The sequence below is a fragment of the Haemaphysalis longicornis genome, unplaced genomic scaffold, assembly GCF_048455015.1.
Source record: "Haemaphysalis longicornis isolate Haplotype H1 unplaced genomic scaffold, Haemaphysalis longicornis Haplotype H1 scaffold_7, whole genome shotgun sequence".
In the NCBI taxonomy this organism is placed as follows: domain Eukaryota; kingdom Metazoa; phylum Arthropoda; class Arachnida; order Ixodida; family Ixodidae; genus Haemaphysalis; species Haemaphysalis longicornis.
In genome coordinates this window covers 145,341,438-145,359,296 of record NW_027526422.1, presented here as the reverse complement: position 1 = coordinate 145,359,296, position 17,859 = coordinate 145,341,438, and the positions used below count along the sequence as shown (strand labels likewise).

The window sequence follows — 17,859 nt, the reverse complement described above, 5'->3', positions numbered from 1 at the left end:
AGGTGATGATGTCCGCGCGCTAGCAGTTATGGTGCATTGCTGAATTGGGTTGTGTGCACAGATGGCGGCTACGCCACCGGTACTCATAATGGCAGGATCTATGTACCACGTGTACGATGAATTCCCATATATTCTTCGATATTACGGCATCTCTCCAACCTTCTGCCGTAGTGGAGTGTAGGGTTCATGTTTTTAGGTATGGGTGCTACTTTCAGGGCCCTGGATATGCAATCAGGAATCTCCTGGGTGGCTGCGTGCATGGTGTCATGTACATGGTTGCCCAGTCGCTTTAGGGTTTCCCTGCCAGTGTGGCTGGTTTTTAACCTCTCAAACTGGCCTATTCTATGTGCCTCGAGTATTTCTTCAACTGTATTGCTAATTCCTAGTTCATTTAATTTCTGTGTCGACGTCCATTGGGGTAATCCTAGCGCCATTTTGATTGCCTAAGTGCTGTGCTGAGTGTTTTGATGTTAGTGGCTGGTAAACATAAGAATGGAGCTGAGTATGCGACTCGTGAGATTATGAGAGCATTGACAATTTTTATAATGTCGCCTGTTTTCCTCCCGTGTCTTCTGTTGGTCACTCGGTTGATAATTTGTAGTGTTTGTTCTATTTGTTTCATTAAATGGTTTAGGGCTGTTACGCAGCCATTGTCCTGCTGTAGTCTTAGCCCCAGCACTTTTAGCGTCTTTACTGTTGGGATAGGTTTCCCATCTATTTTGATTGTCATCGGAGTGGGTGGTACGAATGTTTTTCCCGGTGTTCATTTGAGGATTTGGAGTAACTGATTTTTCCACCGAGCATTGTAGTCCGCACTGGGAGGCATGCTTTTGCACGGCCGTTACTGCTGTTTGTAGGGCTTCTTGCTTTTCTCGGTCTGACCCCGTGGTTGTTCATATGGTTATATCATCGGCGTATATTGCATGACAGATATTGGGGATTTTGTTTAGGGCTTCTGGAAGCTTGTGCATTGCTACGTTAAAAAGCATTGGATATATCACCGAGCCCTGTGGTGTGCCTTTATTCAGGGCTTTGTGCGTGTCTGTGCGTATATCCCCAATTCCTATCGTGACCGTCCGGTCCTCTAAGCTAAGAAAGAACGCACATAGTTAAATATTCTAACTCCACAGTTTAGGTCGTTAAGGTTGGATAAAACTGTTTGGTGGGTGATATTGTGGAATGCGCCTTTTAAATCAAGGACCATGATGACCGCTTGATTTACACGAGAAGCTGCATCTAAAACTTGTTCCTTTATTTGGAGTAAAATATTCTGGGTTGACAACTTTGGCCTGAAACCGTATGTTGTGGTAGGGAACAGGTGGTTAGTCTCTATGTAGTTCTGCAGTCTATCCAGGACTACATGTTCCATTATCTTACCTACACAGGAGGTTAGCGATATTGGCCTCATGTTACCTATTGACAATGTTTTGCCCGGTTTGGGGAGAGGAATCATTTATGCGTGCTTCCATTCCGGTGGCAGTGTTCCTTGCTCCCAGTGGCTATTGTAGTAGTTTGCGAGAGCTCCTATAGATCTTTCGTCTAGGTTTTTCAAGTATTTGTAGGTTATTCTGTCTTTGCCGGGTGTGGTGCTCTTTGTTATCTTAGTAAGGGCCCTTCTAATATCCGCTTCCGTAATTGGCCTGTCTAGGGTTGGGTTGGCGTCGACGCTGTACGTGTAGGCTTGCGGCCCAGTCCGTGTGGGATTTCTGAGATATTTGTCCACGAGTGCTGTTTTTAGTTGTTCCTGTCTTCCCGGGAAATTGTGTATAACCTTGTTTACATTGTGTTTTTGTTGCTGGCTGCCTTGTACTGGGTCTGCTAGTTGGTTAAGTGGTGCTCAGGTTCGAGAGAAGTGCAGCGTACCTGGTAGGTTGTTGCACATGTTTGCCCAGTTTTGGTTGTTTAGTTCTCTCGCGTATTGATTTGCTTTCGCTGTTATCTCCACTATTTTAATTTTGAGCTTCCTGTTGTGTCTTTGCCTTTTCCATCTCTTCTTCAGGCTCCTGCATACATCCCACAGATGGAGTAGTCGTTTGTCAACTGCTGGGATGTCTTCTGTACCCACGATCTCTCTGGTGTGCTTTTTTACGTCCGAGATTAGTTGCATTGTCCACTCCTGTATGTCCCGTATGGGTTCACTATCCGTGGATCTATCCTTACGGACAGCGTCCCAGTCGGTGATTTTGTTAGTTCGGATCTTTCGTTTAGGTGCTGTTTTCTCTATGCTAGTGATTAGTATGTGATGGTCGCTACCGAGGTTTTCCTCCGTGTTTTCCCAGCTGACCTGAGTTACGTTTCAGTGAAGGTAATATCGGGACACGTATCCCTGGTTACACTCGTTCCCATTCTGGTTGGGTATTTGGGATTGGTATGCAGTGTCAGATTGAGTTTACTGGCTGCTTCATACATCTTCCTTCCCTTACTGCATTGTTTGGAATATCCCCAGTGAGGGTGTGCGGCATTGAAGTCCCCTAATACAATTAGGGGGTCTTTATTTGCTATTTTGGCTGTAGCCGTCAGTAATTGGTGTATTTTGTAGTTTTTTATGAATAGGGGGGCTATAAAGGTTAAGTATCCACGTCCTGGGTTGGCCTTTGTTTCCGGGAAGAATTTCGATTAGTGCGTGGGCGATACCTGCTGAGTCGATATGGTGCTCAATTGCTGTGTGCGTTTTCTTTACGAGAGTAATGACTTTGGTGGGATATGTCCCTGGAAAAGACTGGAATCCAGTTATCGACACTTCGGCATTGTTTTCCTGTAAAAAGATAATGTCGGGGGGTTTAGCGTTTGTTTGGGCATAAAGCGAGAGGGCGCTTCGTTTTTGTCTGATGCCCCTGCAATGCCACTGCCATATGTGGAACATCTTTACTTCCGTTCTTTTTTTACGTTTGCCCATCATGTTAATCCGTTTCGGTTTTCATATTGTTTTCGTTCGGGGATTTGAGTTTCCTTCTTTTTTGGTCCTCGTTCTCATTCAGTTTGTCCATGATGCGTTTATACAGGACGAACAACTGTTGGATTTTCTCTCTGAACTCGTGGAAACTCTGTGCCACAAAGACAGGGTCAAGAACAGCTGGGGTTTGAGGTTGGGTATTAAGCGGGATTTCCATGTGTGGTGTTCGTGTGGATGAGGTTGGCACGGCTGGTGTGTGAGGTTGGGCAACAAGTGGGATTTCTATGGATTGGTTTTGTTGGGATGAGGGGGGCAAGGTTGGTGTGATGGGTTGTGGTTGATGATGGTTCGGTTTAGTCATAAGCTGTGCCCTAAGTTGTTCGTTTTTCTTTAGTAATTGCTTGTTAAAGTCTATGGTTTGCTGCAGTTCGCTTTTGAGTTGTTTGATTTCTGCTACAATTTGTCTTAAAGTTGGCTCGTTTTTGTTGGCATCATTCTTGGGAGCAGTGGAGATGAGGCGTTCTGCCCAGCTTACCGATGATGATCGCTGCCCTTGGTCCGCCTTCGGGCCGTGCCTGGTCCCTGACGGGGATCTTGGTCTGTATCCGGCTCGCCGTCCGTTGTCTCCATCCTGGGCCGGCCCTGGTGCTGCTGTGGTGGATGATGGGTTGGCTGGTTTGCTTGTTTTAGACCTGGACCGGTGTCGTTGTCCAGTTTCTGTCTCCTGTCCTGTTTTCCGGGTGCCGGTGGTTGAAGTCTTGTCGTCAGTGGTTTGTTTCGGTTTTACAGGCGGTCTGTATTGCTGGTTGCAGGCCTTGGACCCCGTTGAGTGTTAGCCTTGACTGATGGCGCATTTAGGAGTGCACAGCTGTTGAGGTTTGTGTTTTTCTCCACAGTCACCGCATGCTTCCTCTGATGAGTTCGGGCAAACATCCGCCCGATGTCCCATCTTCCTGCACACGTGGCATACAAGGGTGGATCTTCTGTAGGAGTAGCATCGGACGTAACCACCCCAGTAGCAGATGTGGTTGGGCAGAGTTTTGCCCTCGAATGTGATCACTGCTGAAGTGGAGCGCCCGAGCATTCTCGCTTGGATGACGTTATATCCGTCCGCCCTTATCTGCTCTCGGAGCTCTTCTTCTGTGGTCCCTGGTAGAACCTGGTGAATAACTACCTTAATTGAGTTGTCTGGAGCCGCCAGATAGGCGGTTACTTCACACATTTGCCCATTGATGTCGACAGCTCAGAGGTTTTTCAGGTATAAGGCCGCTTGAGCGTGTGGTGTGCTTACAATGCCAATGTTTTGGTTTGGCTCAATGATGGCTGTCCAGGCACGTGAAATTTCTTTCGGTGCTTGCACCGTTTTGCTCAGCGCCCTCGCTAGTGCTACCGTTCCGATAGCATTTAGTTGTAGGCCGTTGCGTGGTCGTATGATGACTTTGTGTTCGTCTCGCGGTAGTAGTGGCTGCCGGCTAGACCTCATAACGGCTCCCGCGTTGGACGTGTTGAGCTTGCTGACCGGGATGTATTTCCCATTCACGACGGTGTGCCATTCGTATAACGGGTTCTTTGGGGTTTCCGGAGGCGTCGCGGTTTCGTCGGGAGGTTTGCTTTGGTCCGTTTCCCCGTCTTCGGGATCTGGTGGTAGCAACATCCTCGCTTGGTTCCCCGGTTGTGGCTAGGCCTTATGTTAGGGCTAACAGGGCCGCCACCGTTGTGAGGTTTCGGTGCTCGCGGAATTCCAAAAAAGGTGGCTCACCGAGCTAAATCTGGTGTCAGCAGGTTTCGCAGGGAGAGTTCTCTCTGTTGGCGTGGATTCTAGCCGGCTTTTGGGCGAAAATTGTTGCTCTGGTGGCCGAAAGCAGAGCCGACGTGGAGCGCATTCGCCCGCCTTGGCCCCCTGGTGGTGGTCCTTCAACTGGGCCAAGAGGACTCGATGCAGTTTATATATATATATATATATATATATATATATATATATATATGTATATACATTGTATAAGATCTTAATTCTTGTTCGTTGTTTTTCGGCGATATGCCTGCATGTGCGAACAATGGCTTAAAGTTTGAGACTGCGAACGGTCGTGGTGGAATCAGCCTCATACGATTCCGTTTACTCCTCTTACAGATTGTACCGGGCCAATGGTGCGCGAGATACGTACTCGTTTCCAAACCATCCCTGTAAACGTGTTTAGAGTCCATAAGGTTGAAGAGATGATCTTGATTTCTATTTGTGTGAAGTTTCAGGCTGATTTATTCGCGTCATATTAGATACATCCCTGAAATTAGATACATCGCAGATAGACACTGAAAGCGCGATGAAGTTGTCTCAAGAACAACTTGACAAAGCCCCACGCTCCCACAGGTGGCATCGTGCAGCAGTGTCAGAACAGCTCAGCAAAAAAAAGTCACTACAATAAATACAGCAATAAATAAAGCAGTGCTAAAACAATCACTGCAGCAGTAATAAATTCACAAAAGTACAAATCAGGCAATGGCGTAAAGCAGTCAAGCGTATGATACGGAAAAATAACCAAATATACAGAAAATTCAGAGAACACAACCAGAAACACCAAAATGAAGAATGCAGCGTATGAATGCAGCAAAATAAAGAATGCAGTCTTACATATTAATGTCACAGGAATTGCCTATAACGCCACGTATTTCTTTGAATCTAACCTTGTTAAGTTAATGTTTCGACTATAAAGCCAGTTAAGTACCTTTGGCACTGTTTTCAATCATTTGTCGTCCATGTGAAGTTTTATATGTTCTAACTCGCCATGGTTCGCTATGTCGAGTAGTGTTGATAGGGGCAGTTAAATGAGGGTTGAGCAAGGTTGCCAAAAACTATACTAACTATGAAAATTCTGTTTGGGTGTTCTACAAATCCGGTACTTATATTGCGTTTCAAGTGGAATTAAATCCTATTTAAAGAACATTTGTTGAATGTGAAATGTGGCTGCTGATGCTTTATACAATTCTTTAAAACTTCTTTGTGGCAGCAAAATTTTCTGAAGGTTTGCTTGAGTTGTGGCCCCTCAAACGGAATGACAATAAGTAATTCTGTAGGAGAATAATGAATTATAACTCAGCGTATTTTTTGCGGCAGTATACATCGGTAACGTTGAACGAGTACTATTAACTGAGATAGATTAGTGACCACCGTGTGTACGTGCACGTCCCAAGGAAGATTTTCATTACAGACAACACCGAGTTGACCGAGTGCCTTAAACGTAGGTACGGGTTAAATTGGCATTGAGTTCTACAGGCCGGGTAGGTCAATTATGACCTTTTTACCCTTGCTTTGGGATAACCTTGCTTTTGTTTTGGTGGTGTTTATTGTTAAAACATTTTAAAAAGCACAGTGATTTATTTATTCAGCGTAACCTATGCTTCCTGAATGAGGTCATTGCTTATTTTGCCGATTACAAATACGCTTGTAGCGTATGCGTAGATAATAAATTTAGCATAGGAGCTTATAGTTCAAAATATATATAAAGAGGAAGGGACCTAAAACGCTATCTTGAGGTACTGCACTCGTTACTGGAAAATTATCAGAAAGGCAAGAATCTATGGTGACTATTTGTATACGGTGGTGCAATTGTGACGTGATCGATGCCGCATTCCGTCGAAAGCCTCAGCGCTGAAGTTTGTGTAGCAAGAGTTGATGATTGGGATGGTCGAATGCCGTTGGAAAATCTAAAAACAGCCCTAGTGCTTGCTTTACCCTTTACTTTTTAAGGAAGCCTTTGCTCTATGCTCTCAAAGTTCAGGTACATGGTTAAAAGCCAAGGGATGGTTTTTGAGAGGCCCGAGAACTATCGCAGGGGTGTAAAGGTTCGCAATTCTTAGACGCGTTGGTGCCCTAGCAAACATCCTGAATAATACAGTGACCTCCTCTTGTCCTGTTTTTGAGGAAGGTCTCGACAAAGCTGAACAGGCGTCCCTTTTTGCAAATTGCTTCATCCTCATAAGAATACCATGCTGGGGAGCAAAACTGAAAATACTTTTCGGAAGTCAATGCCGACAACCCTAGAGTAAATGAAAACAAGCCGGATAGCGCGTCATTTTTTTGTTTATGTTCCGGTAGATCCTAAAGCAGGACATAGTTTACTCCGTACTGCGAAGTGTCTAAAGCACTATACGTCTATACAGTCCTTCAATCAAGTAACGGCGTAAACACGACGCGATTGTTGCAAATTCTGTTGCTTGTACACAGCTTTTACACAGATGTTTTTTTAGATAGACTTGGTATATCACATGATTGTACAAATTTTGTTGTTTTTAATTATCACTGTATGAATGCATGTCATTGACGTTTATATTGGGCCCCCTGGCCCCGTCAAGCTACGTCTAGCAGCTTTTATGCCAGGGTGACCTTCAACATTGTATTGTTGAAAATAAATTTTCATTTGATTTGATTTGATTTGATTTGATTTGATTTGATTTGATTTGATTTGATTTGATAACATACCGTTGCTCCGACCAAGGACGGCGTAAGGCACAAAAAAAAAAAAAAACTCCGGCTTAGTAGATTCATGCCCGGAAAACCTCCGTCTATGAGCGGAGTTAACAGACGAGCTTCTCGCAAGATCCCGGCGTGAACGAAAGGGCAGTCGTCAATGGCCGCTGCTGTCGGAGGACGTGCAGCGAGAGAGCGAGCTCCGATATAGAAAACGTGGACTGTCGCGTGTATTTTCCGAAAATTGACGACCTTGCCGCTTAACTGGCATACATGAAAGGAATGGATCAGCAAGATCAGCCAAGTCTGTTCCCGACGAATTGTTTGGTGCGCGCGTTAGCTTATCGGTGGTGGAATGTGGTGGTGTGCGCGTACGGAAGCCCTAACAGGATGCTTCAAGTGGCGATCGGAGCAAGAATTAGCGTAGTAGTCGTCGACGCATTTTTGTGTTGCTCTGTGAAACAAGTGATCTTGCAAAGCAAGGTGGAGGTCGAAAACGGTAGGCAGGCTTCCTGGCCTGTACTTGGCACTTCGGTAGGCGCATGGTCGATATAATCAGCTAACGCGGGGATGTTTATCAAAGCCTGGAATTTCAATTTTGATTTAAAGATCCAACCAGCGCGGACGGTGACGCGGTCGTGGTGGCGTGAAAGTGAACCTGTTTATGTCTAGCAGCAATCATTTGCTAAACGAGAACAGCGTAACGTCTTCATTCTTCATAAATGAATATTCCAAGAGCTGTGCTTTGCTTCAAACTAAAGAAGAGTAGGCCAAATAGAAGCTAGTCTTTTGTGCAATAGCCCCATCTTTTGCAGCGTTTATATTACGTTTTTTTAAACAGCACTTTTTCTACAAAGCGGCGGTACATTATTTATTTTTATTTGCTTTCTCAGCCTAAAGTCCTCCATCCTCGTTTATATGCCCGAGTTTCCAGTGCCACAAAAGCTCTAAATGCGCCGTAAACACACCGCGAACGCGATGCTTCAAGCAAATGTCGCCCGCTGCGCTGCCACGAGGGGAGAAAATCACCCCATCGTTTTCTGGGAACGTTGACGAAAGTCGTAACCTTCTAAACCGAGGCAAATCCGCGCGCCCCGCCATTTCAGAAAATGGATGAAAAGGGGGGGGGGGGGGGGGGGAGCGAGAAAGGAGGGGTTCTGAATGGCATGAGATACTCTGCTAAATGCCAGAAAAAAAATTCCGCTTGTCAGCGGGGTAATATACATCCTGAACTACTCTGCAAAATGCCTCAAAAAGCTCTCTGCTGCGGAGAGATTTTTAGCAAAAATTACTCCGCCAAATGTCTGGAAAGTGTCAATCCGTTAAAGGAGTTTTTAAAATACTCCCTCTTATGGGCATAAATAGAACTGCGCATACGGAGGGCGCTAGAGGACAAGCCATTTACTCCTTATCCGGAGTATTTCCGTTTAGAGTGCATATGTATTTTTTGTCTGTATGTTGTTTGTAGTGTATCCCCGCAAATTTGCAAAAGCGTGTTGTTTGTGCCGAGCGTAGGCCTAAATCCCACTTGCCCACAGTGAAATGAATGACCTCTCTCCGCATAGCAGCAAAGCCAGCACATAGGGAAGTCCTTTATAACTTTGTATTCATTAGAAATGAGCCAAAGGCGGGAAGATTGGCTAGGCTGCTAGGTTCTTTAGCTGTCCTAGGAGTTTGTATAACCACCATTCTCTCCAGTAGAAAAGGAATCTATTCTGAATCGCCACTCCCTCTTTTCCTTACCCACTCCATTTCACCCAACTCCCCCCGCTAACGGCCAAGGAAGATGAGGGGAACATCGCCGGGCCCGCTCTTCTGGCTGCGGTGTCGCTGAAGTAGCAGCCCCCTATATTTTATCTCCACCCATACGTGGTCCTGCCCTCGCCTGCTGTATGACCACTTTATTTATTTTAGAATGGATTAAGCCGGCTGTACGTACATAGTACCGGCCGAGGCAGTTTTATTTACTTTCAATAAACAAGTCTCATTACGTTCTCTCGCTGAGAAATCAGCAATTGAGTCAAGTTAGAAGCACGTTCGTTTGGTGGAAGATTCCGGCGCTGGATGTAACGGAGGCCATACCTCCCATTGGCGATACTGGCGCTTTAAACTTTGATGGCCACCTCCACTTACGGTTTTCATTAGGTTCATCGGTCCGTTAATAATTGCCCTTCTGAATTCCGCGCTCTGTCATGATCTTTATGGTTTCTAGTGGGGAAATGCACTTTTCTTGAATAAGAACACTATCGTAGTTCATAATTGAGCGGTATTCGCTCACGAAATGACGGCTGACTCATTCAATTATTTTTACACAAACAATTATTTTGTAGGATTCATGGATCAGTTTGGCAGCCGGCGGCAGTCCTTGTCTGTTGATTCTTGCTTGCTCATTGCACGCAGTGACAATCTGCTTACCGCATTTCAGAGAACAAAAGATGCGAGTTTTAGACAGCTTCGTGATATTGCGATCCACAAGTGGGCTTTAGGTGCAGTTTACGCTTGCGTTCAGCTTTGTGTCCCTCATCCAAAAAGCTGAAGTGGGTTTCAAATGATATTCCAATGTCAGAACAGTGAAAGCCCTTCTTTCGGGTAGGTTCTTCACCAGTGAGTTCCCCTGTTGTCATCTGTAGCCTTCAGCCGTCACAGCAGAATTGCTGCGGCAGCTACGACACTGCGTGTACAGGCGGTAAACGGAATCCGCGAATGCGGGTGGTATTTCTGATGAATGAGTATTGTGTTTCAATTATTCCTAATCCTTGCGCTGTTAAACGGCTAGCTGGCTATGGTACTTAAGGACGCTCCAAGTAATTCTTCGTGTTTAACTTTTGCTTTACGCAAGCTATGAAAGAAAGCCCGTAGACTGTTTCCTTGTGCTATATTTGTATTAGGTGTCGGCCTCCTGATGACGTGTCGCTAGCTATCAGTCGCCGTAAAATACCAAAACAAATGGTCGTCATCTCAGCCCGCGAAAGTGGCTGCCAGCAAAGATCTTGTAAATCACTACAAATGGCGATGGAGCGGTTTATGAAACGGTCCCCGTCGTCTTGGCGTGCTTGTCTCTCGCGTTCGGCTACTGTGACTAGATAAGGGTACAAAGTATCGCCACTCTTTTCTCCTATTGTTTCACGCCGCCGCCGTTAAAATTGGTCAGTTCGCATTATGTGACATTTGTTTGCACTGCGGCGATTCATGGGCACCTCCGTTTTGTTGTAAAAGCGTTTTAGTCTCTGAACTCTGGTAGATTTAGGTTGTCCTCTCTGCTCTGCGGCTGCGAGCAACTGACGTTGTTCCGAACGCGAATCAAAGATAACGCTTGTAACAGCATTTCAGCAGCAGAAGTGTGTCCAAAGATATCCTTTTGCTGCATCTTCAGAAGTGTTGAGAGGAAACGACGCAGTCGAAGTCAACGGCGAGTGCGTAGATGGGGCAATCTCGCAACACCGATAAACGACATAATGGCTGCTGTCGCTAATTCACATACCTCAGTGGCGCCACTCTAATGCCTTATCCGCTGACACTGCGCTCGACTTCTCTGGCGGCGAATACTGGGTCCTGCCTAGCCTGATGCATGCGCTTGGCGTCTTGGGCAAGAACTGCTGCATTGAGTGACACTAGTCCTGCCTAGCCTTGGAAGATAATTTGCCAACAATCTCCACCAGGAACACATGGAGAGGGGGGAGGCGCGGTCTCATGGTTCACAGGCTCCTTATCATCCATAATACGGTTTCGGTGCTTATTTTTCAGTTTCTCTGAAGAAACTCTTATCTTTATGCTGTTTGCCTGATTAGCTTGACGCATTTGCTCAGCGTCATAGACCTTGGCGCTATGGCGTTTTCGCCCACGGCGATGAAACCGTTGGGGGGCATAGGTATACAGTTTTGCTGTAAAATAGGCAAAATGTTTTGTATAAATTAATCGAAGGTATCCCCTGTGGGGAAGGAAAGGAAACTGAAATCGAAACTGCTGTGCACGAGAAACCGTAGGCGCACGTACTTTAAAATTTCGACATAATATCTGCCGTCTGAAGGTTGAAGTCGATCAGAAGAGATGATGGTAATGCCCTAATCCCCTTCACGAGGAAAGGGCACGACATGGAACTTAAAGAATTTTTTATCGTTATGCCTTAAAATATTCACTTTTGTTTACTCAGTTTTGATAGTCTATGCATGATTCAGAAAGCAAACAGCTAGAGACTTGCAAACATCTTTGTTTGGCAAGTGGTCGCAGGTAACCTGTCGGTAGCGGAAAAAGTCGTGATACGTGGTATCTCGAAAATACAAGCATAATTTGTCAAGTTAAACATGCAGTTGTTATAATATTGGAAGTGCAGAGCATACGTATCTTCTGAACTCAAAACGTATAAGTAAATGCAAAAAATTAAAAAGCGTTATACGATGCGGAACATGCGTGTACGTGGGGTAATGTGGGGCCATGATATTTTTAAATCATACTGCCAATGTTGCCGCTCCAAAACTGCCGTCCAAGCACTGCACCTGCGTGCAGTAGTACCTCACCATTCGGTGGACCCCGTGTGTAGCGCTCCGATGGGATACCTCTAGCCGTATACGGGTACTGTTAAAAACAACGAAGCCTTAATTCTTTAGGTTGTCCTCCTTAGTAATTCTGTTAAGGTGGTTCCAACAGGCGCGTGTCTTCATTGTAGAGAAAATAAATTCAAAAGGGGCTCCGCTCAGAGCAGGACCACTGGGAATTCACAAAATCGTGGCGGTAATGTTTGTTCCCTGTTTATTGACATATAGTGTTAACCCAAACTGCGCCGCCTGAAAACGCCAAGCAGGTATCAAAGCATAAAATGTTGGTGTTTCTTTCTCCTCATGCCCTGTTTTCTGGGCTCCACACTAACAAAACGGTACCACCTAGCTAAGCTGTTATTCGCAGGTATGGAAAAGCCAAACAAAAACTCCAGTACACTTGGAACGTCTCCAAAAGTAGGAACAAAAAATGTCCTACCGATAAAAAACCATGCAGCTTGCGTTCTGTAAACTCTGAAAAATATCTCTGCTTCTGAATACATCAAAATGTGGCCGTACTGGCACATTGGTGGTCCGTGACGACTTCATGAACACCGCCTTAATCAATTAAAAGCATCCAAAGAAGAAGCACCTCTTCCGTTATGTTCCATCGCCCTTGCCCTAATACTCTGAGCAGCAATCGTTCAGTAGCATCAGCTACCCTTTAACACAGAACACCAAATGATGTATAGCCAAATCTCAAACTATCGAAGGTTCGCTTTCTGGGTCGAAACACGTGGGGACGTGACAAGCTTCCAGGAGTTCACGTTACCAATGAGAGGCAAGTGGTACTTGTAGAAACTTCCTCCAGGAGCTGGCTCGGTACACTTGAGGTCCACAGCGCCATGGAGGCCTAGGCGATAGTTATGCGCCCTCCCTTCAGACCACCGGACTCTGGCCTGGCTGCGCACAGTGGTTTTGTCCCAGTCCCCGATGTCCTCCACCGTGCCGACCTTGCCCGCGCCACCTGCGTTTGAGCACCAAAGCAGATTGCTTCATTTTTGTAACAGAGCTATCGCTTTGACATCAATCGTGAAATGAGCTTTAATTTAACTGCAGGGTATAATCACAGTGATAACTGTTAAATTTCACCGCGTTGGGTGTTAATACCCTTGCTACACTAGCGTCCAAATGTCATTTGAATCAAACGTCATTTGACTCAAATGCCAAGTTGGGCTGGTACACTAGGTTATGAATTGCTATTCTGCTCAAAGGACATTGGAGCCAAATTAGCACCGAGAGATACATTTGGGATTCCAGATGCCATTTCTAGCACTCTCACACGCAGCGTCTTCGATCGGCATTAAAAAAATAAAAAAAAATATTTTTGTGTGTGGAACTTTGTTTGCAACTCATTTAATTAAAATATGAAACGAGTACACTGAATTTTCATACTCGCGAAACCAGTGGCTCAGTTGCAAAAAATAAAATAAAACTACGCAAGCAGCCCCCACATTAAAGAAAAAACTGAGGTCTCTTCTAATTTGATATCATTTTACTGCCTTAGACTGCTCCTAAATTTGATGGTTGATTGTTCTATTATTGCACGAAAACGGAATGGGGCGACAACAGCGGCACTACAGCGCGATGAGAAAATTGTGGAAGCTTTCATATGCAATCGAAATTGTAGTGTAGAACGGCGTATTCCGAATGGCCTTCGAAGCACCCCATTTGAGTCAAATGACATTTGGTTCAAATGACATTCGGACCCTAGTGTAGCCGGGGTATCATTCTCCTTGCGTATCTCCTGCCCTGTTGCGTTTTTCTCCCCATTTCTCTCCCTTACTTACCCCAACGCTGCCAATAGCATGCAGAATTTAGGTCCAGCCACACCTCATGTTGACATGTCATAATAAACATCCCTGAGAGCATTCTGAAGGGCGTTTGACTACCCCTTATCACCATCATTTCATCCTTATAATCTCCTTTTACCATCTGAGCATGACGCGTGCAGGAGCCGTTCGCTTCAGATTCGCGTGCATGAAATTATCCAGCCTCTAAAGTTGCATCGTCGTTTTATATTTTATGATTTGCACAACGTTTTATCCTCCCGTTACGTTAATAAATTTGGACATGATAGCTTTGAGGAAAGTTTGCTTGCCCTATTTACTCGTTCCGCTATACCCTTGTTGCTTATTCTCACTGGAAGCGCTGCCAATAGGTTCAAAGCTGACGAAATGTTATACTTCCGAAGTTATTGAGGAAACTGGAAACAATTTGTACCCACATATGACGAACAATGAACTTTGGTAGACTTGAAGATTATGGTTCCAGTACGCTCTGTGTAAAGTATATTTTATTTTTTCGTAAATGACTAACTCATGTCACTTGCGTGGAAGTAATCCTGTGTGCTGATGACGCAAGACCAGTACTAAAGTTGAAATGCGTCTCTTTCCTAAAGTCAGTATCAAGACTATTTAACAAATAAGCATGAACAAAAGGTAATGAAACACTATAAGTAATACTTTCATGAGCTTGCAAGTGCCTATTTTGAGTTTAGTGTCTATATTGGCTCTTTAGCGCGTAAAAATGCCTTTTTGGTGGATATAAGTAAAGTCCGATATATCGAACACGGGTATATCAAATTATTGCCTATATCGAACTCTTGTATAAGTCTGGTAGAAATTACATGTATTTTAAACTTTTTATATCGAACGCGGCTTTGCTCACAATGGATATATCGAACTCTCCCGCGCCAGATTTTTCGCCCTCCTTAGGCATGCGGCAGGCTTTCCCGGAATACATCGGCGAGCAGTGGTGGCGCGGATGTCGCTTGCCACTCCCGCGTGAGCTCTATCGCGTACAAACCGGCTGTGGCAGAGTGGGCCAGCTCCACGCATGCATGCTCTTGGCGCGCGAAGCTCCACATTGGGCGCTGCGGTGCGGGCTGCGGTGTTACTGATCTTCAAGTCCGCGCTACTCGCTGCCCGCACTTGCTCGGTTTGCTGAGTTCACCGTTATTCGCTCGCATCCATGCTTGCCTCCGCTCTGTCGACGATGCCGAGGACTCAGTACCGCTTCCGAGCACGAGCGAAGCCATCGCTTGTCGACTGTTTAGATACCGTGGAGCAAACAGCCACCAGCAACGCGTCGCGCTCCAAAAAGCAGGCTACACTCACGCAGTTCTTCCACCCCAATAAATTATTGTTATCTTTCCGAGATAGAGTGGTATCAATAGCTCATGCCTCCGTTGGTGGCATTGCTCTCATGGAAGTTTTTTTTGCTTCAGTTTCTATGGCGAATTTTCGCTATATCGAACTACTTTACGATTCTCGCGCTGTTCGTTATAGGCGGCCTTTACTGTATATCCATTTATTGACGTTTCTCGCGTCCACGTTCCGCCAAAGCGGTTCTCCAATGAGAAGCCTGTAACTCGGCGTTTGTCTCACATTGTTCGGAAGCAGAATTCAAGTGCCTTGCCAAACACGCTGAGTCGCGGAAACACGTGCTCTACCCCCTGTTACCTCGTTCTGCGGATACCCCGAGAAAATAAACCAAGCCGCCAGAGGCCCGATCGCATCGACACCGCAGCGTACGCTGGCGCCGGGTACCAGCAGGACCTATTGTTTTATGTTCGTCTGTCGTACAGTGGCCGGGTTTCGATGACGAAAACTTTTGCCGATCGGTCCCTGCTCTTTGCTAACGCAATAAAACGAGCAAGCAAGGAATCAACAAGACGAATAAACACAACACCGAGCATGTGCCTCCCAAAGTTAAACCCGCCACATCGGGGGAATATCGCGTGTACATCTGACGCACGAAAGTTTCGATGTGACGCCGCAAACACCTGCACAGCCATTAGCCGATCACGCGAACATCCCTAGCCTTCAAGACTCAGCACGCGTAGTACGAAGGGGAAATGACAGAAAGGGTTATAGAACCAGCGTCTCACCACTTTTTTCAGTCTGGTCCCTACAACCGTCTTCTGCCGTGTCGGGTAACCGTCAAGTTCGTTTACAATCTAGCTCTAAGGGTTAGTTTAAAATATTCTGGCGTGCTGTCTAAAGTTCTGAATCGGTATAAAGACCCTATATCTACTGAGTGGCATTACTCCAAGCTGCTTTGCTTGGTTTCCAATTTCAAAGGACCGGATGACTCATTTTTCATCCGGATTTACTGTACTTTACAGCGCTATCCATGGAATTCATTAGTGCTGTGAGATTGCATCTTTGGGGTTCATTTTGTCGTCTAGGAGCAGTAACCGATGTGCCTCTTCCACCCGAGCTCGTTATTCCATGCGGGAACGTGACTAAGAGTGCAAGTTTTTACAATAAACACTTCCGGATTATTTACAGATTTGGAGCAGAAAAAAGCGTTGCAGCGCAGACGTTGCAGTCCAGACCGTACCGTGGAGCGTAACATGGCACATTTGTGTGCCTATTTCACACACTGGGCAGAAAGAATTCAGCACGGTAGACTTGGGCATGACTCTAAATCCTAATGCTGAGCTTATTCCGAAGGTACGTGACCGGTCTGCCGCCGTCACCGAAGGACAGGTGGTTGACCGAGCCATACCAAACATTAAATCTGTCTTGAAAGTATCACACAATGTTTCTGTATACGGAATGTGCTAAAAGAACTTCCGAAGGCTCTGGTCGGCAAATGTTGTTATTCCAGGAGGCATTATTTTGCGGAGCATTGCAAAGTGCAAGTACGCTGCGGCAACATCAGTGGACGCTGAGTGTTATTTTATTTGCATAAAAATATTGACTCACAGGATGTACAACTTCATGCCATTAAATATTGTCACAGCTAGTTTCTCATGGCTTTCAAAATCTTGTTTTGCCAAATCCCCCTAGATTTAGATAAATCTGTTATAATGGTCATTCTTCTATGGTACATTTTAGTAAGCAACTAAAATTTCTTTCCCATGGCACCAGATCTTACCGTTGTTTCCATTGCTAGTGAATAATTTGTCCCAGAACACCCTCTTGAAGGAAATACAAATTTGGCCTATGTATGCCTAAACTAGAATTTTTGATTCCTATATGTACTTAAATAAGGCGTTTCTGTGCCACTTATAGGCGCCTTAAGAGTTGATTTTTCTTGCCTTATGTTCCGTTCTCTACTGGTGACAGAATGATTTTATTCAGCTGCTACTCAGTGACGGAAACAAGAACTCTAAGAAAGGAAGGCCTCCTGACAACGTGACGAAGGACCATTTGTCGCATCATTCTTTGCTCCTCCAATTAAAGAACTCCTGGCTGGTAAACTAAACGTTACTTCAATAACGCTTGCGCAGTGCAGTTCCCTTAAGCCACCCCATACATTCGGGCAGAAAAAGCAATTGCAAATATGTGCCCGGTGCTACATTGGCGAAGGCGTCTCCGAACCGAACTCCGGCGTCTTGGTCATGTAGTGGTAGCGTGAGAAGCATATGCCTTGGTGCTGACGACCAAACCGAAGACAAAGCTTAACTGGTTTACCGCATGGAAATAAATGAACAGCGACGATACACGGGCAGCACCCTTTCGGGCGGGCTTACAGCATGGCTCGAAAAGAGCAACAGAGGTCCCGATGCTGTCGCTCGAATGAATTTGAGCTAGGATGAAACGCTTATTTATACCCCGAAGCGCCAACGCTTAAATCACTTTGCACACGGCTCGAAGACAGTACAGATGCACAACACTGTTCCCCGGTCTTATGATGCAGGATGTAGCGACGCACGTTACGCCTGTTAGAAAGGGAAGACGAGATCGGGACGCGCGGCTTCCGCTGGCCGTTTCAAGTCTCCACACGCACAACAGTTTGTTCGCTATTTTGCAGCTGCCGTGGCCTTGAGTCACCGCAACAAGAACCCGCGTGGCGACAACGCTCCTGCATGTCATAGCTTGTTTGGAGAGGAGGGCTTTACCGCCTAGCAAACGAAGCTTGCCCGCACTACATCGCATTTGTAACACGCGCATAGGGTAGGGCCACGCAGAATCGTGAAACCGGCGGCGACTGCGATTTCGTACTTAAATAGTTCTTGC

The 17,859-nt window shown here is 45.7% G+C and overlaps 1 protein-coding gene across 2 annotated transcripts in view; it reads right to left on the bottom strand.

The window, feature by feature from the left end:
- LOC144147097 (E3 ubiquitin-protein ligase MIB2-like) overlaps window positions 1-17,859 on the bottom strand; it is an 82,938-nt gene that overhangs the window by 35,207 nt on the left and 29,872 nt on the right. For both annotated transcript variants that reach the window (XM_077679157.1, XM_077679156.1), the window contains exon 6: window positions 12,660-12,854. In XM_077679157.1, the coding sequence (XP_077535283.1) occupies window positions 12,660-12,854 (195 nt within the window). The remainder of the gene's footprint in view (window positions 1-12,659; window positions 12,855-17,859) is intronic.